General features: G+C 39.1%; 2 protein-coding genes across 2 annotated transcripts; one reads left to right on the top strand and one right to left on the bottom strand.

Moving 5' to 3' along the window:
- The first annotated feature begins 1,240 nt into the window (after window positions 1-1,240).
- tmem243b (transmembrane protein 243, mitochondrial b) lies at window positions 1,241-4,892 on the top strand. The gene is made up of 4 exons (XM_070929232.1): window positions 1,241-1,512; window positions 2,104-2,154; window positions 3,100-3,204; window positions 4,277-4,892. The coding sequence occupies exons 1-4, from the start codon at window positions 1,435-1,437 to the stop codon at window positions 4,394-4,396; spliced, it is 354 nt and encodes a 117-aa protein (XP_070785333.1). The 5' UTR covers window positions 1,241-1,434; the 3' UTR covers window positions 4,397-4,892.
- A 3,557-nt stretch (window positions 4,893-8,449) lies between these two features.
- Window positions 8,450-17,661, bottom strand: cd9b (CD9 molecule b). The gene is made up of 8 exons (XM_070928807.1): window positions 17,503-17,661; window positions 12,678-12,780; window positions 11,247-11,344; window positions 10,246-10,320; window positions 9,961-10,062; window positions 9,628-9,717; window positions 9,298-9,381; window positions 8,450-9,046 (listed from the first exon to the last, which is right to left on the bottom strand). The coding sequence occupies exons 1-8, from the start codon at window positions 17,557-17,559 to the stop codon at window positions 8,981-8,983; spliced, it is 675 nt and encodes a 224-aa protein (XP_070784908.1). The 5' UTR covers window positions 17,560-17,661; the 3' UTR covers window positions 8,450-8,980.
- Between the last annotated feature and the right edge of the window lie 7,220 nt (window positions 17,662-24,881).

Genomic DNA, 24,881 nt, shown 5'->3' with positions numbered 1-24,881 from the left:
CCCCTGTCCCTACTGCGTTACATTAACGCACTCACCCCCCCACTGGACACTTTATCTGGACACTTTACTTTATTCTGGTCACTGCACTGTTTGTTATTTATCTTATCTTATTTTTATTTTTATTCTTATTCTTATTTTAGCTTTTATATTCTACTTATTTGTTATCAAAACAATAGCACCTTCAGACCACAGCAAATTCCTTGTAATGTATGTTACTTGGCAATAAACAGTTTCTGATTCTGATACTTGCTTTGTGTCACTGAGTAGTTCAGAGGTCTGGAAGCTCTGTCGGCAGCAGAGCACTGGTTTTGTTGGGGCTTATGTTGTGAAATTACAGGTTCAAACGTTGGACAGACTTTTACATTGTGGCTGAATCAGTGTGAGGTCATATTTAGTTTTGAGTTCAGCTTCCTCTTTGAAACAGCTATCATCACGATCACTACTCTTTTTTTGAAAGATGGAACTGATGGTTGTTATCACACCTGGAAAAAAGAGGAAGAGAAGCCGAACATAGAAAGAAAACCACCACCTCCCTCTGTTAGAGAAACTGTTTATTTATTATATATATTTAAAAACACAATAACTATATGAGTGTCTTAGTGCTTTTATATTATTATTGTGATATCCGAATAACCAGAACTCAAAATTTGGTTCTTAATTTTTATTCGAATCCACATTAACGTCCACAAAGTGACTGATAGTCTTCCAGGAGTCTACACAGAATAATACTAATTATTAGTCAATCTGTTGATGAATAGTCTATTAATTGTTTCATTTATAAAATGTCCTAAAATAGTAAAAAAATGACCATCACAATTTCTCAGGGTGCAAGGTGACGTCTTCAAAAAGATATTTGATATATGACGATATAAAACAGAGAAGTAAATCCTCACATTTTGAGAAGCAGGAAACAGCTAATGTTTTTGTGTCTTTGCTTTATAAATGACTGTAAAGAATAATCGATGAGCAAAATTGTTGAGGATTAATTTTCTGTTGATGAACTAATCAATTAATTGACTGATTGTTTCATCTCTAGTGATGTTGTATTTCATTGGACAGTTCTCTTTAATCCTCGTATGTTTTTATGGTTTTACAGTCAAGGCAGGATGTTGCAGGAAGCTCTGATGTTGTTGTGAGGGAGTTTTTATTGTCCGATTGTGGAGTTCTTCCTTTGTAAGCTCTTCCTGTGTTACAGCTTTGGGTTTTTGTGTATTTCACAGGTGAAGTAACTAAACCAGGCCAGAAGAGTCTCCCACCATGATGTCCCCATCAGCCTGTTGACACTGACAGCTTCCCTGACACTGTGCACAGAGAGGCAGCTGGAAGCTAGCTAGCTATCTAGCTAGCATGCAGCACTGGCCCGGTGTTTCCAGGAGGCGGCGCTGCTGAGAGGCGAGTGGTCGGTGCTGAACGTGCGTGTCTGCCGAGCCGGCCATGGATGACTTCAACCCCAGGACGTACGGCACCAGCGGCCTGGACAACAGACCTCTGTTCGGGGAGACCTCGGCACGGGTAGGAGCCTGGAGGAAGTGTGTGTTTTGTATCAGGACTCAATTGATTTGGAACTTTTAATACTGGTCAGAATGTATTTTTGTATTTATTCAGTATAGATTTCACTTTTTCAAAACAGTTGTGTTTTACAGTAAAAACAAATAATAAAAGTTGATAAAATCAAATCAAATAAAAAGATATAAAACAAGAAAAAATGTGTTTAATATGAAGACAAAGAATGGTAACAGCTCTTATAAGAAGGAAACGTGTTCTTTCATCAGTTTGTAGGGAAAAATTGATTGATAATACACCATTAAGAAAATACACCAATGTATTAAATATATTATTGGTTTATCGGTTAACTGTCTCTCTACACTCGACCTGTCTGTGGCTCTCAGCGTCAGTTTTTGGACAACATTGGAGCTCCATGACACAGAGGAATAAGATATATCAGGTTCAGTAGCATCAGATGGGAACTCGGGTCGTTTTGCTTCCTGTCCAGCACCGTAACTCCTCTGTTGACTGTTGTTATCAGTCAGAATGTCTTGTCAGAGTGCAAAGATGATAGATATTTGATGTTGATTTGTATAAACCGATCTGTCTCTCTCGCAGGATCGAATCATCAACCTGGCAGTGGGGGGATTTACGTCTTTGGTTGTTTTAGTAAGTTCAAATCTCCTGCAGCATCACTGCGTCTTTCTTCAAGCAGTTTCTTCCATTTTTATCTGTTCTTCATGACTTAAGTGATTTTATCTGTTTGGGATCATAGCTTTTGCCTTAATTCACAGTCAGGGCACATTTTCTTTTACATTATTTTAAACTTTCTTTTAGTGAGCAGGCATGTTGCTCAGTATACAATCACATGAGAGCAGCAACAACTGCGAAGAGTTAGAACTTATGTCGAGGTATTTATGTGTACTATTACCATTAGACAGGGTGTGTAGGGTTCCTTTAAAGTCCTTTTTAAGGCTAGACTGCATGTCGCCTCTCAGGGTCACTCAAAGTGCTGACACATTGTATAGCATATTTCCTTTAACACATCAAGGACCCTTTAATAATGAATTTTCCGATGTTTTATTTTCTCATTCAACTTATTTATAATTTCAGAACATTGATTAGTCAGCATCAGAGGGTTTTTAAAGGCTTAACTGTGACTCCATGAGACCTACACATTTTTTGATAATCACTTTATTGGTCTATAAAAAAATGTGGATTTGTAACTTTGGCTGCTGTAACTCAAGAGGAAGAGGGAGTTAGCAGTTAAAACAATGACTCGACTGTTTTTACTTCTTCTTCTTCAAAGTGTAAAGTGTTGCTACACTCACACTTTTCTGCAGTAAATCAGGACACAGCTACCCCTCCAGCACTGTCTGCTACTCTTGACAGGAGCTCCTTTCAGATATCATGTCTTAGAAAATGTGGCTGCAGCTTTACATGAATAAGCAGGTAAAAGCTACAGCATCACATGGTTCAATAAACAGAGAGAGGAAAAGCCCCCCCCCCCCCCCCCCCTTAAGGTCTGGAAAAAGTCATCAGTCATGAAGGAGCTCTGGAAATTGTGTTATTTAGTGTTGAAGTGTCTGACATTTGTCCTGTTCTGTCTTCCAGGTGACTGTTATCAGTTCGTTTGTGTTCCCCTCGTTGCCTCCACGACCGCTTAATGTCTTCTTTGCCGTGTGCATCCTGTTAGCCTGCGGATCCACTATAGTGCTGGTAACAATAACGATGATAATACTCGTTGTACTACTCCTCAATACGACACCGGTTTTTCATCTTTAAGATTATCTTCAGTAGAAATCATAACAATTATAGTAACTTTAGAAGGACAGACTTAATTCCATAAGCTGATGTTTCTGCCACATCGTGCTTTATCAGACCTTTTTATTAAAGTTATTAACGTACTTTTGTATTTTCTGCTGTTTATTGGACAGTCTTGTGTAGTACAGCACGCACATATGGAAACAGCTGCACGACTTTTACTACTTTTTTAAGCAGCTAATTTTTGTGCCAGTTATTTGTGTAAAAACAGCTATTAAATTATTAAACGAATATTTAGTGGTAAAAAAAAAAATCTGATAAATATTGAAATCAAAAAAATACCTTTTCAGAGAAAACTTTCTGTAGTTTCACAGTTTTATTTAAATTGCTGGGTGGGAGTCAGTGTTGCAACTAAGGCTGAAACAATTAGTCGATTAATCAATCATTACTGAAAGTGGTCAGATAGTTTGATAGTCGATTAATCGCTTTAGTCAGTTTCAGCTTCTGAAAATGTGAGGATTTACTGCTTCTAACTGTTATTTAACTAAATTAAATGAATTAATGGTAGTTTCCCACCTGGGATCAATAAAGTATTTCTGATTCTGATTCTGAAACATTTTGAGGTTTTTGGGCTGCTGATCGGACAAAACAAGCACTGTTTACTTTCACTGTTTACGGACATTTTTAGACTAAATTATTAATCGATTAATCGCAAAAATAAGATAAAGAAGATATTTCATTGGGCTCTGGAAAGTTGTGAAGGGACCTTTTCACAGTTTGTAGACTAAATTAACAATCAGTTAATCATAAAAATAATCGTCAGATTAATTGTTAGTAAAAAGAATCATTGATAATTAAATATAATATTATAATTGATTAAAATAGGACGTTTTGTGGCTTTGTAATATATAATAACATTTTCTGTGAAATCAGTTCAAGCTCTAGTATTCCTCACAAATATTCTTTTTATTTTTCTGTGAATGTTCGAACAAAAACGAGGACCTTTCTTCATGTTTCTCCTCCTCAGATATTCTGGTACCGGCAGGGCGATCTGGAGCCTAAATTCAGGAATCTGATCTACTACATGCTGGTGTCCATCGTGCTGCTGTGTCTATGTGCCAACCTCTACTTCCACGATGTCAGGTAAAGACGAGGACGAGGAAGAAGAGGAGGAGGAAGAAGGGAAGACATGGCCTTGACACGTGGAAGGACTACATGGAGAGACAGTCTGACCAACAACAACAAAAAAAACTTATCACACACTAACTTGAATGAATTTCCCACCTGACACGCAGCAAACTGAAGATCCTCGGACCAAAACCAGTGAGGCTTAATGGTTCCAGTAGAATGAAAACTGACTTGTAGGTGCTGAAACATAATGCATTGCACACACACACACACACGGCATCACAGTGCAGAAATCATGATGTACTGTAAGAGGCCATAGATCTGCCTGGAGACACACTGCTGAAGGATGAATTCTGAGGTGAATCAGGTGTGTTTACATGCACATAGACAACAACAAGCACTTATGACAGAACACAGTGGGTTTGATATGATGAGGCAGCAGTTAAAGGAAAAACCTGCCTTCTGATGCTGTTACTGAAGGTCTCATCTCGTCTCTTTGGTGTCTTTTGACATGTTTTTCTGATTGATTAACTATATTTATATCTTTAAACAACTGTTGGGGAAAAAGGGGGCGAATTGTTATATAAACGTCTTAATCATGCCGCATAATCAAGACACAAGCTGTGTCTCATTTCAAAGTTTGTTTTTCCGAGACCAAATTTGTGACGACGACTTCACAATGATTTCAAACGTTCCTTCAAATCTGCTGCCTATTTGTTTAACGGTGCATTCAGGGTCAGAAAAGATCTCCATGTTTGATGACGGGAGCTGGACCAATGAAGAAGCCTCTGCAGGGTGTAAATAATGGAAGCTAATTCTGCACTACATACAAATACTACAGAGTGTGTACTGTCATAGTTTGCTGTTTTTCAGTTTGTATACGAGAACAATTTAGGGGTTTGTACAAGCAGGATTTCATGCAATACACGTCAGATGTCAGTCAAACTTAATGTCTTTCCACATACAATACTTACAATACTTTATTTACTCATTTAAAATGTTCCAGCTGTGAGCAGCACCTCCAGGTGCTGTGTGCATTGCATTGTCACAAAATGTCCGAGACCAAGAGGACATCTTTAAATGTCTTGTTTTGTCCAAAACTCAAAGATATCCACTTTACAAAAAAATCAAACAGAAAAGCAGCAAATTCTCACATTCAAGTTGGTGGAACCAGAGAATGATTTTGAGTTTCTGCTCGATAACTGACTGAAATGATTAATTAATTATCAAAATAGTTGACTTATTGATTAATCAACTAATCGTTTCAGTTCTGCAACTAATCCTGACAAAAAAAGAGATGAAGGATTTGTGTTGAAAATGAGTTTTTGACAGTATTTGACTTTGATTTGATCCTGAATGCACCGTTAGATTTGCTCTGTGTGTGTGAAATCACTTTGATGTTCTGTGACTTCTCTGTTCACCATCTGATTTGTTGCCTTCATTTATCCCCCAAAAAATCCAAGACACACTTCATAACTGACCACTGTTGAACACTTTCTGCTCTCAAACTGAATTCGTAGCTGCGGGACGCATCAGTGTTTTTAACTGATGAGATTTTAACAGGGTGGATTTTTCCTTTAACCAGGATGGAGATTGTGAGCATGTAAACACACAGAGTGAAGCAGAAGGGGGGGGCGGTGATGGACCCTCCTCTTCCCTTCAGGACTGTAGACTGTAGTACAAACTAGCTAACAGCAATAGCACAAGCAGCTTCAGGCTTCTGTGGCGAACATATGCAACTGTTTATATGTTTTTTTTTTCTTTCTGTCACTGCGTCTTTTCTGCTCTTTCAGCTTATCTGATTATCATGTTTGGATTTAATGAATTTTCCAAATCAAGTCTTGCTAAGAGGATTTTTTATTAGAAACTCATTTAAATGCTGAATTACACTGATGGACTGCCAATTCTTGCACTAAGCGTTGGTTGACTTACACTTTTTTTGTCTAAGCCACACACAAACACACACACACACACACACACTCAGGCCAGCTGTAGCACCAATGAAAATGAATGGGAACAATCCATGTGGCTTTACACTGAAGCTGCACAGCACGACAGATCTTTACATGGATCTATACAAGTTTCTATATCACATTGATGTGTCTGCCATCTAGCGTTTTGCACTAATAATTCTGCCATTTTCAAATCTGAACTGGGCTTTTCCAGCATCTGTAGCACAAAGTAGCTTTAAGTTTGTTTTTACATCAATAATGAGAACTCTGGTATTTTAGCTCAGCGCATTAAGTTTGGTTTGGATGTTGCAGGTTAGAAAAACACTGTGGTTACAGACTCATGTAGCTGATTTAGTGACTCAACATGGAAGTAAAACATTGTTTTGTTTCCAAATGCACCTTTGCACCAAAGTCTGTTGGATAAAATTACATTTTAAACTGAAATTGAGTCATTTTAAATTTTGCAAAGTAACAATTATTTTCAGTATCAATTAATGTGATTGAAAATAGTGTAAAAATGCTCATCACAGTGTCCCAAAGACGTTCAATTTACTATTAAAGAAGACAAAGAAAACCAGCAAATATTCACATTTGTGAAGCTGGAACCAGAGAATTTTTTGACATTAAAAAAAATGGTTTAATCACCACGGCCAAGAATGAATCACAAAGTAGGGCTGCAACAAGGAGACAGATTCCTCCTCAGTCATTCACACCCTCTGCCAAAATCAAATTCTGGTGTCAGGTTTGGTCACAGGACGTTAGATCTTAAAGGAAGTGTTATTCTATATTTTTCTTATTGTCCACAAAAACCCATAAAAAGACCAAACTAACTGGTTGTTTGGGACTATTTTCAGCAGCGGATTAATCCACATTTGGTGTTCCAGTGAGTGTTTTGGGCAGCAGGACGGTGTGTGTGGGATTAAGTCAAAATAAACTATAGTTTGTGTGTTCATGGTGATGAAGGAACTTGTTACCCAGAGCAACAAGCTTTGAATACACAAACAATACTTGTTAGCAAGATTTATCAGTTTTGGCCTTTTTATGGGATTTGTTGACGGCGAAAACTATAATCCTTTAAGCTCGTCTCATCCCTTTAATATAAACACCAGGCTGCTGTGTGACGTCTCCTGACATGATTTGTGGGTGTTGACTTCTTAACTGGCTGCAGACGTCTAACGTTTGTTTCCTTGTTTTGTGGCTGCAGCTTTGTGTACAGATGATCTGCAGTACAGCTTTGAGCGACATTAATGAACATATAACTGACAGTGACAAAGAGCTTAGTGCTAAAGAACCTGGGGGGGGGGGGGGGGGTAAAACAAGCCCCACCTCCCACCAGGAGTCAACCTCGCCACGACTTTAGGATTGTCAAAGCCATGCGTTTCTTTTTTATTTATTTCATTTATTTTATGGAATAAATAATTGTGTACCCTGACGGCCTCTTTGCTTGTTCTTCCTCCACTGGATGACCGAGTTTACAGCAAGAGATGCTAAATGGAACCAGAAGAAGACGAAGGCCCAATTTGCATTTTCATATTATTCATAAACATTTGCTTTGTGTGGAAGCCTATTTGCACCAGTTATGTGTTTTTTCCTCAATGATTAGCTCATTATTATGAGAGTTAATTACTGTCTCCATCATGACATTATCTCACAACTGTGAAACCTTTTAGGTAAATTAGGTTTTTATCTCATGAGAAACTTTCATAATGAGATACTCAGCTGCTAAACTTGTCTTTTTTCCTGTTGGGTTGGTTTCTTTTCACACAGAAAACAATTCAAGCGAACCAAATCCAATTTTTTTTTTTTTTTTTTTTTTAAAGGTAACATCTTTTGTGACTACATGGATTCTTATAAAGACTGATTCCTCATCAGACATGAACTGTAAAAAAGATAAGTGAATGTATACAATAAAACTGACTTGACTTTGTTATCATCTACAGTTAATGTCCACCAACTCAAGTCTTAGTACAATACAAACAATAATTTGGTTAAAGTTAGTCTCCGAGTGAAGACGTCACAGTTTGACACAAATCAGTGTTCATTAGTTCATTTATTTGGCATTTTAAAATATATTTGAACTGCATTCATCAAAATATTTGCATAAAACTCCACAGTTCTGCTTTTATAAAAATCAAAAGCATCTAACGTGTAACCAAAATAAAAAAAAAATGGAGTCACACAGTAAAATTAGCTGCAAAAAAAGCCTGTTAGATTACAACTCCGCACAGGCGAACATTTAAAACATTTTACATGAACTGAAGTCGATGTTATTCAACAGTAAAGAGCTGACAAAAAGGAAAAAGTTAATAGGAGTGATCTTCAAGGTCCTCCAGAGGGCAGCAGAGTCATACATGTCTTTTCTCCTGCAGATGATCAACATGTAGGATGTAAATTCTCATTTTATTGGGGACCGGACTGAAAACACCTCTTTGTTCAATTTACTTTGTAGGGTTACATTTGTACCCAGAGGGGAAAAGAACTAAAACTTAAGGAGGGTCATTGCACAGGTTCCATACTCTCACAGGTCGATGTGGCCATCCTGTATGGATTCAAACTATCGAATGTTATGATTATTAAACTGATATAAACTCTAAAGCAGAGGGTTGGGGGCGTGAGGACACATAAGTTAAAGATGGAGGGGGGTTGAGTGTTCAGACAAAGTCCCTGGACCTCTTAATGGCACAGCAGAGCATCATGCTGAAGATCATCCCGAAGATCTGAGGAGGAGACGGGAAATACACGGGATTAAAACCACGTAAGACTTCACTCTTCTATTAGATGAAAAGGACAAAAATTAAACTTGTTTAGAGACAAATAGATTCACTCTGGAAAAAGTAGAGTCATTCTCACTGCACTGGCAGATTTCATCTTCTTTTAAAAAAACACTTTAAATGACTTAAGTTAGAGGCAAAGAATGACTTGTGTGTAGATGTTCATTTGGACCTCTCAGGATTTGTGTCAGACTCACCATGATGACGCCGATACCGATGCCGACGCCGCCGATGATGTGCAGCTTGTTGTTGAACATCTCGTCGATGGCAGCCGGACAGCTCTGATAGAACAGCGAGAAGGAAGGACAGGATTTTCAAGACGTCGTACTCAGTGCAGAATATTGACGGCTGTCTGCGGCCATGTTTTTTTAAACGGGAATGTATCAACATTTAAAAAACAGGTACAGAAGAAGAACTCAGCATCAGTGATAATTATAATGATTTGAAGGAAGAGACCATCAACATGATGTCCCCATGTGACCTCTGACCCTGTATAAGTCAGAGACCCTGTCTGTATGTTGTGTTACCGTGGTGATGAGGACCTCCAGTCCCTCCTTCTTGGGGCAGATATCTTTGGCAGCGTCAATCACCGTCCCTGTGGGGCCGCAGCAGTCCAGCTGTGAAGAGGAAACAACAGCAGCAGCCCGACTTTAGTTCAAACATGCTGATGTTTAGCAGATATAATGTTCGCCGTCTTAGTTAACCGTGTTAGCATGCCAACATTAGCTAATTAGCACTAAATGATCTGCTGGTTTTTATTTGGTCATAAACCAATGTCTTGGACAAATTAAACTTTTGACCAGATGATGGCGCTAGAGGTAAAGCCACAGGATCACGTGTGTGTGTGTGTGTGTTCTCACTCCAAAGTGGATGAGGCGCAGCGTCTCCTTCAGTGCTTCCTGTCTGGTGTCTTTGTAGTTGTTGTAGGTCTGCTTATAGAACTCTGTAACGTCCTCCACCACCTGAAGAAGAAAGACACCAACTCCATTTAAATTACTGATCGAACGCTTCTAACAAACCTGTGTGTGTGTGTGTGTGTGTGTGTGGTGTGTGTGTGTGGTGTGTGTGGTGTGTGTGGTGTGTGTTGTGTGTTGTGTGTTGTGTGGTGTGTGGTGTGTGTGTGTGTGTGTGTGTGTGTTGAATACCCTGTCCTTGTTGGAGAGGCCCCAGATCCCAGCAGCCACTTCCACAGCGAAGATGAGGAGCAGGAAGAGGAAGAACTAAACAAGAAAACAAAATATATATTTTAATTAGTTCAGACTGCTGTATGTACTGTATTTAATTTCCCCTCATCACGTGCATTTTAATATTGATAGTTTTTAAATAAATGTCATACTTCACACATTTGTGGTATTTTATAATGTCATGTAGAAATCAGCTGAGTAATAATTTAATAAGTTACATATATGTGGTCCCCACATCTACGCGTGGGATTCATTCATGTTAATAATCTTCCCATATGCATTTATTTCTTATCATTTTTATACAAATTGATCATTTGAGATGTTGATTAAACTAGATGGTTATTTCTGAGGTCGTGGTTTGTAGTGTTCAGCAGGTATCCCTCTAAGTACCAACAGCGTTGGTGGGGGTTTATTGTTTCAGGTACAGGTGAAACATAAACCAGGTGGTCTGAGCATCAGATCCATGAGTTTGAAGGTTTACAGCTACAGTAAAACACTGCACAGCTGTTCAGAATACTCAGACAGGATTGTACGACTCTGGAAAGTTATAACGGTGACATTTAGTTTCTCTTTTGCTACGATGATGACGTAAACTGCAGAAATACAGCGCTTGTGTTACAGTCTACCAAAAATGTGTCAGTCAGTGGGTGTGAAGGTCAGCTTGTGATCCCTGTTCCTCTTTGTCATCTTGTTTGTTATGTCTTTATTTTTAGATTTTTCCCTTTGCCTCACCTACACACAGCTCGATAACGACAACTTAAATGATGTAATGTAGCCTGTGAGAGGCAGACAGGTGATCCAACAATGACATCATAGTCTGCAGACATGGCCGTCAGGTTGAATCACACTTTGAACATTATCAATTAAAACTAAACTATGATCAAATTAAATTCAGTTGTGACATTTTGTGAAGTCTAATCAAAAATAATCTCTTCTAGTGCTGAACAGAGAGAATGACTCACCAATCCCAGCATGCACGGCGACTCTTTAATGGCACCGCAGCATCCGAGGAAGCCCACGACCATCATCAGAGCCCCCGCCGCGATCAGGATGTACACACCTACAGAACGACACACGTTAGGCACAGGCGACTTGATACTCGCTGTTCTTTAAAATAACTCTCAGATCGGAGTCATTGATCCACTCTACTGACGCTGGTCAATATGCAACTTCAAACTAACTTCCACTTCATGTAGACAGCAGCAACTTTACACTCACCTCCTGCGGTACAAACTGTAGTCATAATTTCTTATGACACGTTTTTAAATCACATTAAAAATGATACCCGTAACATGAACAACACACCCCTAACACGCATAATACTCGATTTGCCTACAGTTCGTCCACGTCGCTTCTTGTACGTTAATTTGCATGAAGCTAGTTTAGTCCAGGGTCCTGTAAATAATGACAAGCCAGGCAGATAGAACACAAGAGTCCAGATGTTTTTGTAATACCCTCTGGATGTGGTTATGAATCATAATCAGCAAAACATCAACAAGTCATAAATCCCACTGTGGAAACGCTGGTATGTGAATTTCCAAACTGTAAAAAAAAAAACAAATTAGAAAAGTGATTTCAGGGCCATCAGTAAACACCCAACGTCTTTATTGTCCTTTGATGTGGCTTTCATAATGATGAATCATAAAAACATATATGAATGTAGGATGACAATAACCGCAGCGCTGATGTCACGGGTAAAGCAGCCACACAAATATTCCTCCTCCATCGCTTCTTTCTCTCAAGCCGTTATTAAGATGTTTGTCAGTTCAAAACAATCCTCTGTCGCCTGACTTCCCACTTCACTTATCAGTTTGATGGAAGTGAAACAGAAAGACAGAAGGGAGGGAGCGAGTCCGTCTTTCTGCGAGTTCCTCGGAAAACACAAACGACGGGAAACAAAGACGTCCCTGTCAGCCAGTGAAGAATGAAAGCTATGTGTGGAGGGCTCTGCCAGGCTGGAGGAGCCGCTTCGCTGTGGGCTAACTGTGGCCCCAGCTGCCCTCTGGACGCCCTGCTCCTCTAATCAGGTTGTTCCTGTTGTAGCATTACTGTGACTGACAATGAAGCAACATCCACAAGGTCACATCTGACAAATACATGAGCCTTTAATGGGATTGTAACATCCAAAAGGAGATTTTTGTAGTGCTGAATTGATGATAACAGACCGGAAGTTTAGCAGCTAAGCTATCCAACTGGCACTTACAAAATGACAAAAACTAACCTGACCTAGACCGGTCATCCAGTCTCCGTAGCCGTAGTGGATAAGTTCATTCATGAAACGTACTGTCACATACTGAAACCTACAAAGACAAACCTCAAAAGATTGTTTCCACCAACTTGCTGATGCTTCATACCCTGAGCGCAACTGTGAAGACAGACGTCAAAGGCCTTACCAGTGAAGAAGACTGTAGGCGAGTCCTCTCCTTCAAACAGTCCTGCTGTCCTGGAGTCAAAACGCAGCCAAAGACCCACAGCCAGAACTCCAGTACCTGCCAGCTGAGCGACAATGAAAGAAAACATGCATGAAAGGGTCAGACTCCAAAAACAGTTTAATTAAACTCTTTACTGTCACCTTTAAATCACATCCAGGTACTGTGAACATGGAGCTAATGATAGGACTCTTTCAGACTGTTAAGACAACACAGAGTCAGCGTCCTGAGCCGATCAGCAAGTTGAATACAATTCACACATTATCGTCTGTACTGATGTTATAATAACAAGACTAAGAGTTCACAGCCATGCTAGCAGCTCTGTGAGGCTGCACTTAGGCACAGAAGTGCTTTGAGCAAAATGCTAACATGCTCACAGTGACAATGCTAGCATGCTGATGTTTAGCAGATCCCAAATCCACACGACATACTACTTCCATGCAGGTTTTGAGTATGGTGACAAAATAAAGTACACTCAAAACAGCTCATATGCATGCTTAAAAAAACAGATGTGTGCTGTGTGATGTTCACTATTCTCCCACAATGCACTGCACAAAAGGAAACAGCACAGCTAAACTTAGTTTGATTGTCTTTTCATGTCATACATATTGCATAATTTCCCGTTAGAATAAAATGGTTAAAGATGTTGATTTCTTGAATACTAACTGCAAGAAACAGAGTACTATAAAGATTAGTATAGAGTATACACTGTACACAATTTGTATGGCATTGTGAAACAGCTAATGTTTACCATGTTCACCATTTGCTAATTAACATTTCCAAGTACATTAGAGGCTGATTTGCAGGTAATCCAATAGATTCATCTTTAATGGCACTAGATCAAAAGTCAAAACCACAAATATCAACTTGCTGATGGCGCTAAAAGAAAAGTCAGGGAGATTTATTATTTGTACAAAATACAGAGAGCCAGCAGTTGAAACAGGAAGCCAAACATGCTGCTTAACATTCCCCCACACATTCTCCTGATACCAACCCACCCAGAAGAACCTGATCAACAGCCAGCTCTTACAGTTTTAACAAGAAAGGCAGGCCCTTTTCCATAGTTACTTCAATCTGTGAATCTTCCAGAACATATGAACACTTTGATATTAACAGCAAATGAGAGCAGACAAAAGGATAGTCCTCTTGTATGTGTATGTGCGTCTCCCATTGTGTTCACCACAGTAACAATCAACTAGAGTGACTCAATATCTCCTAGCAACTACAAAACACAAGTTTACATCAACTCTTTGTTGCCGCCCAAATAACTTCCATAATGTCCCACGGCGTCACGCTGACGTCTGTGTTGTGCAACAGGGAATATGAGTGACACATAAAGCATCCGTGCTAACTGGCAGCATTATGTCCCAACGTGTCCTCAGGATACAGTCTGCTGACCATGAATCAGCGGACACACAAATCTGTCTAACCACAACAATGTGTACCCACCGCAGCCTCGGAGGGGAAAAGTCTTGGATGCTGGTTTGTAACCAACCAGCATTTGAATTTCTGTTGCTGTAACGTTTTTGTGTCCTAATCCTGATGACTGCTTCAGTGAAGAGGAGGAAGAAGAGTTCAGTCAGACATGAGGGGTAAAACTGACTGTTTAGTGAATGAATAAATCCTATCAAGCACCAGCTATACAGACATGAAATATAATGTAGCAAACAAATTTATCACAATTTCCCAGTGGACCCTGAAATTTGCCTTCCAGGTTAAGTTCACAGAAATCCACAGTTCAAACATGTAACTTAGTACATAGTAAGGCCTTGGGGAATTTATTTTCATTTCATTATTTATCCCACTATGACCACAACTGCACTGAACTTAGAACTCAGTGAGAGTCACAGCTAAAATACAACTCTAAAGAAAAGTTATTCACCACCACAACACCTTAAGGCATAAACATGACTAAACTCAGGACTGATTAGTCAGTGTTTCTAATAGTGTAGTCAGAGTGGGGAGGGGTACAGTCACACATCATCTGCGTCTGTCAAAAATTTGAAATGTAGCCTCGAGGTTAAACTTTGTTTGAGTTCAGCCATTGTGAATCTTCACCATGAATGTAAAAGGGTGTATTTACTGTACACTCAACTGACAACATGCCATTGTGTTGTATTTGTAGAGGGTTTGAGACACGCATAATACATTTAGTCAATTCACTTTATGTACCTAAATTTTACACTCACTGTACAAAGATGAGTGCAAGTTGGATCATTAGTTTGGTTGGTAGGTTTGAGGTAGTTTCCACTTTGTGCAGTTGCACCATGTGTACTAACACTTTAACGTTACCAAGTCAACTGTATCAAAACAAGGCAGAAAACAACATTTCACTTTGTGCAGCATTTGGTTAAATGTGAGAAAACCACGGCTGACTAGTGAAAGAAATGAAGAGACCTATGACAGACCGTTTAATGTAAAAAGAGAAAGTATGAGATCAGGTGTGAACTAGGTGTTTGAACTTTGAACGCATTACTGGTGAAACAGCCTGCAGAGCTCTTAATATATGCACAAATGCCACAAAGGGAAAAATGCGTATTTCTCAGTAAAATGTAAACATAATCTATTTAATCTCGGCTGGCACTACAGAAGTCAGTCCAGGATGTTTTAGCCTCGCTCATCACAAAGATCTTTCTATCTGACTGGTATTTCATAGCAGAACTTTTCACAATGATGACTAGCAGTTGATAATATTTTGTTATCATTATGGGCTCTATAAATTAAAGATGGAAATGGGCAGGAAGAACAGGAAGTGTGAGTATCCTGACTGATGGAACTGATGAAATGGATAATGGTGTTAATGTAACGTAAACATACTCAGGAGAGTTTGTGGCAGCAATGAGGCGTCTTAAGTATCCTGGAAGAAACAGCCCTTTCCCTTGAGCTTCACATTAGCTCTCATTAACCACAAAAGGCACTCAGCAGCACCATTAGCAGTGCAAAGCCTCCACAACAAAAATGTATTATTGCAGAGACACTCTGCAGCTTTTAAAGGCCGTCTTGCCACCACCGCCTTAAAGCACAAGTTAGTAAAACTGCACAACGTTCCACCACAAGGAGACTAGTTCCTCTAAGACGGGATGCACTATGGGAAAACAGGAATACTGTCAAGATGGAGCCCAATTAGTTTACAGTAACGAGTCTTAGTATGAACCCAGTGGAGTCATTACATTTTGAAATAAATAAACCAATTTAATCTGATGTTTATGTTTTCGGAGGTGGGGCTTCTCTTTAGATCAGACTGGTCCTTCAGTTGTACTGTTGTCATCTCATTTGTCCACCCATAGCTGCGAAAGTGCAGACTCAAATTGTCAAAACAGTCATTAAGCTTGGACTAACAGCCAGTGTGTGTGTGTGTGTGTGTGTGTGTGTGTGTGTGTGTGTGTGTGTGTGTGTGTGTGTGTGTGTGTGTGTGTGTGAGTTCTTCTAACACTGTAAACAGGTAATCACAGTAATAACACAGCAGGCGGTGTGGATATTTGGGAGTAAATCTCTCAGCTAAATAACACAAAACACACATTTATGAAGTGGCAAACGCATCGTTGAGGTTTTTAAACAATTCGAACTGAAGAGATATTCATATACAGACGACAGCCAACTGGAAACTCACAAAGTGGCTCCATTTATTCCTGTGTGATTGAATAGTTAGGCTAGCAAGGTGTGTCTCGGAAACATGTCACAAGTCACGTCTGCCTCTTTGATTAGCTAACCTGCATTTCAGACAGAAACACTTGCATTAAGGAGTTTGCCATTTTTGCAAACAGTTAGATTTGGCGGGAAAGGCTCTGCTCTTTGAGGGAGCTCCCAAAGAACACGAGCATCAATGAGGCCTCTGCTGCGAGAATGTTAAATCAACAACACCAAAAACTTAGGGAGGAAGTTAGGGTGTGTTCCTATGTGTGTATCAGCAGAGTAAAAGTGAGGTGCACTGTTCACCTGTATTTAAATATTACTGGACGTCAGCTGGTAGCCAAACAGCTGATGAATGAGCCAGTGATGGTGAAGCATGAATGAAGCAGCTGATGCCAATCAGCTAGCTAACGAACACAACTTCATCAAACTGCACTGGCAATATCATGGAACAGGAATATTTGGCATTAATGCTTGATAAATGACTTAAAAGAAAGAAGTTGTCGCTGATTAGTCTTCTGTTGATGAATTGTTTCAGCTCTAAGATGTTATTACTCTTGATAACCGACTCATCCACTGTATTTATTGTAATTATCCAGATCTACTGATCAAAGCTTATTCGATACAAATATCTTGTAGGAAAATGTGTTGCAACTCCACCAGGAACACCTCATGTGTAGTATTCAACACAACAGACGGCCCTGCAAACAACAGGTGAATTTACTTATCCAATCATTCTCCAGTTTTCACAAGGATTATACATTCAGGGAACCTTATTCAGGGATTGATTCATTGATTCTGCTGTATTTTTTTTTTAACCCTAACAATTTTGTAACCCTTCCTCAAACTAAGGCTAAAAACTTTCTAAAAGTAGTTTTGAGCTTGATTGAAGTTGCCTTATGTTCTGTTTTACTAGAATTTATCCTTCAAAAGGAGAAGGTTAAGCAGCAATCCAGCCTCTCACCTCTATCAAACAATTCAAAACAAACTAAAACTAAAGGATTTAAAGCTTATTTTCACTGAGCTCTTCTCTTTGGCAATGACTGAAACCTGCTTTAACCGAATAAGGAACCCACCAAATCCTTCAAACACCAGCTCTGTGTAACCCAGAGTCTCATGTATCAACCGCAACTGACATTGTGTAAGTGACACTACATACCCAGAAGAGAAAGTTGAACACAAACACCAGGTATTTGATGCACTGCAGTGCCCCCATGGCTCCGAGATCAAGATGTAGATGTTTTTAAAAAGAAAATCCAAAAGCAAGTTTTCTCTGTTTGAGAGTTAAACTGTCTTCTCTGACAGCGTGCGAGGAAGAAAAGAAGGTTGTTTTTGAGAACCACACCCTTGCATGGTTCACCTGGGTATACTTAGGAAGTCAGGGGGAGGGATTAGGGGGAAGGAAGAGGTGGGGGGAGGAAGAAGGTGGAGGTGAGGGAGTGAGACGGCAGTCATATCTGTTCCTGTGGATTTTAAACAGAAGACTCTGAGGTGTAAATCAGAGCAGGTGAATGCAATTAAAGGTAAATTAGAAAACCAGTCACCACCAGGATATGAGCCTGAGAACCACTGGTTTATAACGTGCAGCAGGGTGAGTTACAACAGTAGAACTCACACAGCTAAGGCTGCAAAAGGAAGAAGCGTTGTGGAGTCAAAGTAAAGGTTTAGCAAGGCGGTGAGAGAAGCCAAATGACTGTACTCATCTGGTACTCTGCTGTAGACAAGGGCAGCGTATAATTCGCTCTGCTGATTCATCGCCTTAGTCTAAATAATGCTCTAAATAGTGAAAAATGCTCATCACAATACTCCAGAGCCCAATGGGACATCTTCAAATAACAAATCCTCACATTTTGAGGAGCAGGAAACAGCAAATAATTAGCATTTTTCCATGATAAATGACATTAACAGTTACTCGATCATCTAAATTGATGTCGATGACTACGTTTCTGGGAAGTCTGTAAGAAAAAGATACTGAGAGACTGTCAAATAGCAACTGAGGAAGAGACACAGACAGAGAAAGTGTGGATTATTCAATGAATAATGATTACCAGATTTGATTAAAGACAATACAAGAAGCTGAAAATAAGGCGGATGAAGAGAAATGAAAGCTTCACAGGTGTATCCACACACACACCTCCTGGGACTGGGCCTCAGTGCTGTTTGCTGAGGTAACTCGAGCTGTGCTCCTCTCCCAGTAGACCCAATGAAACCAACAACACTAGCTTTGTTTCCAAGCTGCTAAAGCCTCCCCCGTCTCTCACTCGCTTTCTTTGCTTCCTCCCTTCTTTCTCTGCCATGAGTGACAAACTATTTTGTTTGATAAGTAGGCTACTGTCCACGCAGCAACCTATTAAATGTGTGTGCATCTCCAGACTGGATCTTTGTGTTATTTAGAAATTAGGTGATAAAGAGAAAAGTGAGAGGAGGTTGTTGGAGAGGGAAGAAGACACAAAAGGAATAAAACAAGAAGAGCAGGAGGAGACGGAGGAGGAGGAGGGAGAGGTCAAGACAAAAGAAAAGGGCTTTTAAGAAAAAAGGAGGTGCTATAAAGTGCAAACTAACAACACTAAGAAACACAATGAAAGGAAGAGTAAAGAAGCACTGATTGCACAACCTCAGATTGGACTCAATCACGCCCCCTGTTGGAATTTATCAGCACTTTTCTGATCACTGCGGGCCCCCAGAAAAAGGTTCAGAAAGGCCCAACCACGTGTACTGTATGTATGTACATAAATAAATTCTTTATTTATCTGTGGTGGAAGAAATGTTCAGACCCTTTACTTAAATCAGAGTACCAAAATAGTAAACAAAATACTCAAAAAATACAAGTATTGTCAGTAAAATGTAATTAAATTATTATTATTGTAAGTAAAAGTATGTAAAATATCTGAGTTATTTAGAGGGGTAAATTTCTTGGTGGAATTGCCAACAACAAGGAGCCACAACTAGACACTTTTTTGAACCGAAAAGGTTGGGAACCACTGGTTGAATCTTTAACAATGTGCAATGTTTTTTTCATGTAAAATCTCCAGATGAAAAGTAACTCGTAATAATGTATGCATTAGTTTTCTAGACACAGGACAGACTTCCATATTTTCTAAATGCTGGCATGTGTGGTCAAAGTGGTGAAGAATTTGCATTATGTTTGCTCAAGCTGCAGCTCTCTTGCTACATTACCATCGGGCCAATACCCGATCCACTCAGTGAGGTCAGGGTTAGGGTTAGACCTGACCCAAGTCTGAGGTCCTCAACAATGATCTCAACTAAATCTTTTCCCTTATTTTTGTTTTCCTTTCCTAAAACCATCAACAAAGTAACTTTTGCGTTTCCTTTCAATATTTTGCGTTCCTTGATTGTGGCTGTAGCTTTGACTGTGCTTTGTTTGTTATGATTAAGGATGTGGCACATTAGTTTATAATGGGTGCAACACTAACTACATGCACGGGTATTGTAATGTGCTGTGAACTGACATGGCTGTGCTGTCTGAGCATTGTAGTGAAGCTACTGTATGTCAGAACCCCCTCCTGGTGTATAACACATCTGTTATATGCTATCTGATATAAACACTGATGGGTCAAATACGCACTCACATCGCTGCATTACTTCTGTACTCTGTAATACTGATATGTATACAGTATAGCATTATACTGTATAGCATTATAGTATAGCATATAGTATAGCATTATACTGTATACCACTGAATTGAGATAACACAATTGCATTGTGAGTAAATCAAACTCCAGCCAATGGTATTTGCAGTGCAGTCTAATTGACGTTTCGTTCATTGCTATCAAGAATGTTTTCTTGGTTAATGTTAGGAGCAGTAAAGAGTAACCGCAATGCAGCCACATCATAGATTCAACCACAAATACAGCTCCTGTACAAAGCCGATCATCTGGTTTTAACAGTTTATTAACGTTTTCAATATCCACTTAAGTTTTCAGTTTCCAACCATAAGGTAAATCTAGAAGAGGGAACATTTGACGGGCTGTTATACGTTATGTTATCTTGTTCCACTCTTAGCTTCTTCTTAGCTACTAGAAATCACACGGCGGGTTATCTCTCTGACTGCACATGCGCAGTCACAAAGTCCCAACGTACATTAAACCAAATTAACCCACTATACAACCGTCAAATAAAAATAAACACTGAACTTAAACAGAAATATCATACACTATGATTCAATACTATGTAAAAAATATGCACATATTGACTTAACTCTATATCAATTTTGGCTCTTACATTGGAAATAATTAAATGTATTTTTTTTTACTGGAGCTCATTTAAAAAAAGACAGGAAGTAACGTTAGCTAGCTAACCGTCTCACGAGATTCTTCTAAATGAGTGACAGTAACGTTATTCATTATTTATGATCAATTATTTAGATTTTTTTTTAACTTACCCAGAAGACGAAATTGAAGATGAAGAGGGCGTACTTGACGCACAGCTCCCAGCTGCTCAGAGCCGTCATTCCTGCAGCGTCTTTTAACGGTGTTAGCTAGTGATTAAAACTGTCGAATATCTGGCTACCTCTCGCTGTTTCTTAGGTGTTCGGGTCTGTCGCGGTCGGCTCGCTTCGGCTCCGTTCGGTCAGTTCCGTCAGTTGGTCAGTTGGATGGAGCAGGAAACAGGCAGAGCGCGCGCTCAACAGATGCTGCTCTGTGTGTCCGCGCGCCTGATCTGTTGGGAGGAAACAGAGACGATCAACTGCTCAACGCCCACAGAAGAAGAGACAGAAATAGAGAGATTTCTGTCTTTCTTTCTTTCTTTTTTCCTTTCTTTCTTGCTCCTCTTTGCTTCTTTTGTCCTTCATATAGCCACGATTAAGACAAATACCTAAATTGTGGGCTATTGTGAAAGAAAGAGAGAAAGAAACTATAAATTACATTCTGAAATCATGAAGTAGGCGCACCAAAATACATTTTAGACCAAAAGACCAAAAGAACCCACAAGCTAGAAGTCCTACAAAATCTCTTTCGACATGGTAAATACAAAATATGCAACATGTCTGAAAAACTCCATTATTTGTCCGATATTTGAATCTAATGTACGTAGTAACACCCACTTCTGTATAATAATAATAATAATAATAATAAGCTTTATTTATACAGCATTTTCACAACAAAACAAACTTTATAACTTACTTTATAAGGTGCTTTACATGGTTGAACCAGGACTAAAACATTTCAGGACTGCAATGAGGCAAATAAAATCACACAATCAAAATGAACTACCTAAACAACTCATCATCATGCACACAGAGGAACTACTATTCTACAAAAAAAAAAAAGCCAAAATGAGATAAACTCTCAGTTATAAGGAGGGGAACAAACAACAACACTCATACAATTCCTCCTAAAAAGAAAAACAATAACGCCTTTGAGTGCAAAACAATAACAAAGAAAAGAGCAAAAAGAGCAAAAGTGGACAATTAACTCAATCAAAGAAGGGATGAACACAGGTTAGTTTAGGTTGAATACTGGATCAGTATAATTGTCTACATACTGTTGATTCTCCAGCCTGACATGACAAGTTGATTGTGGGAAAAACACCAAATTCGTGAATTTGGCAGCATAAACATTGTCACATTTTTAGAGTTTGAACTTTAAACCTCATTACCAGCCTTCAAAATGCCATAAAGGTCAACACCAACCATACCAGTGTGTGTGTGTGTGTGTGTGTGTGTGTGTGTGTGTGTGTGTGTGTGTGTGTGTGTGTGTGTGTGTGGCATGGGGCTATTTTCTCTCTCTCTCTCTGGTGGAAATGTGACTGTTTTTCTTCTTCTGCAGGACAAAGACGACAGTGTGACCACTCGGCCCACTTACTTTTGTTTGCAGCTGCACACAAACACACACTGATGATGATGATGATGATGAAGGAGTACAGTGCGACCCAGCTGACCAGAACCACAGCCACGGGAGTAAAATAACTCTAAACACTGACAACTTTAATTAAAGAGTAAAAACATCCAAAATTAAGGAGTTTGAGTGTTCACAAGCACTATATGTACTCTTTCATGTGTTCTTATTACTTTGGTAAATACTTCATGTCTAGCGAGATCAACTATTATACTTCCTATACAGGCCCTTGTCAGTGGTGGAAACAAACTCAGTACATATACTCACGTACTTTATACTTCTACTCCACTACATCTCAGAGGGAAATATTGCACTTTTTACTGCACGACATTTATTTGATAACTTCATTTACTGGTCACTTTGCAGACAAAGATAAATTTGATAAATTATGATGAATTATTATAGGTTATAATAAAACTTTATTGATCCCCAGAGGGAAATTCACAAGCTAGCAATTCCAATTAGCTTCCCCTTTAGATGCAACATTAAAGTCATGAACACATTAACGCATGCATTATTCTGAAATGGGACATTCTGCATAATAAGTACTTTTACTTTTGGTGCTTTAATTAAGTATTTCTACACAGCGGTATTGCTACTTTTGAGTACTTCTTCCACCGCTGTCTCCAGCCTGCACAGTTAGATACATGGAGCAGCTCTGTCCGCTAAGAGAGGCCATGAGATGTGGTTGAAAGCTTTGAAAACAACAAGTTAGACTTTGTGTCAGCTAATCCTGTGTGTCTATCTCACCTTTTACTGACCCTGTTCAAAAAGCTATTTTAGAGGCAACAGGATGACTTTTTATGTGTGTGTAAAAGACTGAATGTGGGAGTTTTGATGATATATTAACAATAACAGCAGCCTCAACCCACAATCCCAGATGAGTTGGAGCCTTGGTTTGTGTGTCTATAGTGTCTCAGTCTGCTTACTGAGCTGGATAAAAGACTGAGTGTGTTCCTCAGTACAACAACACTGCCTTCATCTCCCTCATCGTGTGTGTGTGTATGTGTGTGTTTCGGTCTCCAAAACAACTCGGCGTTCATCTCCACACCCCTTTACAAAGCTCCCCTTCAAAGCTGCAGCCACCGCCCCTGTGTGTGTGTGTTGGAAAGGGTCACCAAGAGGAGGATGATTTTCAACATTTTTCCAGGTTTACATCAACCCAAAACATCTCATAGTAACACAATGATTTATTCATTTAATTATTTGGCAGTAATAAATATAAAAGTGACTGAATCATTTTAATAACATACACAACTAAAGCATGAAAGTGGAGTGGCTATGTTTAATATATGAGAGAACCTCAGAAGATAATTTAAGTCTACTTACAGCTGAGGGTAAAGAGGTATTTAAGTAACCTGGAAGCTGTCGCCCTCTAGTGGTAACCTCCGGAAACTGCAACAACAACAGCCCTCATATTTTCTCTAAAAGCTACCAAATGTCAAAGGAAGACTTCACATTGAATTTTAGGACTGAGCATAACACATGTATCACATTCATTTGTTAATAGCAGTGGGAACTGTGGGGAAGCTGTTTTACTGAGAGATAATCTGAAACTGAGAACACGTTTTGACCCATTCAACTTAATTTCTAGGTATAAGTATAATTTAAGAAATCAAATCACATCTGCAGGAATTCAAATTAAATCTGAAAAGTTAAAGGTTCAGCCATGAATAACTTTTCTCTGCCAACAGGCTTGTTGTCCACCCACATCAGCTGGATTCCCTTGTTTTATCTTTAAGGGTGCAGGTCTTGGACTCTTGGCAAATTTACTGATGAGCTTTGAGCTTTCACTTTTTTTTGTGCTATTTATGGGATTAAATTGAAAATGGCAGAATTATCGAGAGAACTAGGATGATTTAGTTTAGTTTATTACTTGAGTGTTGTGCAGTTCCTTAAAGCACCACTGAATGGTGATGTCTACACTATTATCTGCCTCACAAACGAGGCTGGATTACAAGATGCTCCTGAGCCGTATGGATATATTGGAATATATTCCAGTTATATAGGGTTATATTCAGATGATAAGAGCCTTAATGTGGCTCTTGCTTTGTTACCTGATATTGAGTGTCTGTCTTGAAAAGAGGGTCAGTGTGTCAAAACCCACTTTAAGGTGATACTTCTTTACGCATATTCCTAAATTAAATTAAATTTAACGAACCAAACAGCAAACATGATGTTTTTACCACTGAAGGCACAGAGGATGGAACCTGAGAGGCTGATTCCAGTATATTTTAGACTTAAGTTTTATTATTTTTAGTAATTTACTTTAAAATTTTCCACAGAATTTTTTTGATTCTTGGCAGCTTGGATGGACTGGGCATATTATTGTCCCAGTATGTTTAGACTCCTACTTTTACCTCTGAATTTCTGCCTTTATGTCTCATAAAAGTAATAAGAGAAAGAAGAAATTCAACCTGCAAGTTTAACCAAACAAAATAAAGCATAAAAATATAGGCTTTATTATTTTACCACCCTACGTTTGAACTTGGCAGCGTGAAGAAGGGTATGAAACAGCATTTAGACCTTCAAATAAATAAATAAACAAATACAAATTAGGAACATTAGTAGGGGGGGACTTGGGTCCATGACCTCAGTATTAAATCCCGCCCTGGTCCTGGTCTGATATCCATGTATTCTGGTCTAAAGTGGCTCTAAAACTCTGAGCTCAAAGCTGTTT

Source organism: Enoplosus armatus, chromosome 22 (assembly GCF_043641665.1).
Source record: "Enoplosus armatus isolate fEnoArm2 chromosome 22, fEnoArm2.hap1, whole genome shotgun sequence".
Lineage (NCBI taxonomy): Eukaryota > Metazoa > Chordata > Actinopteri > Centrarchiformes > Enoplosidae > Enoplosus > Enoplosus armatus.
The sequence above is the reverse complement of the archived record's forward strand: the minus strand, read 5'-3'. Positions and strand labels throughout refer to the sequence as shown.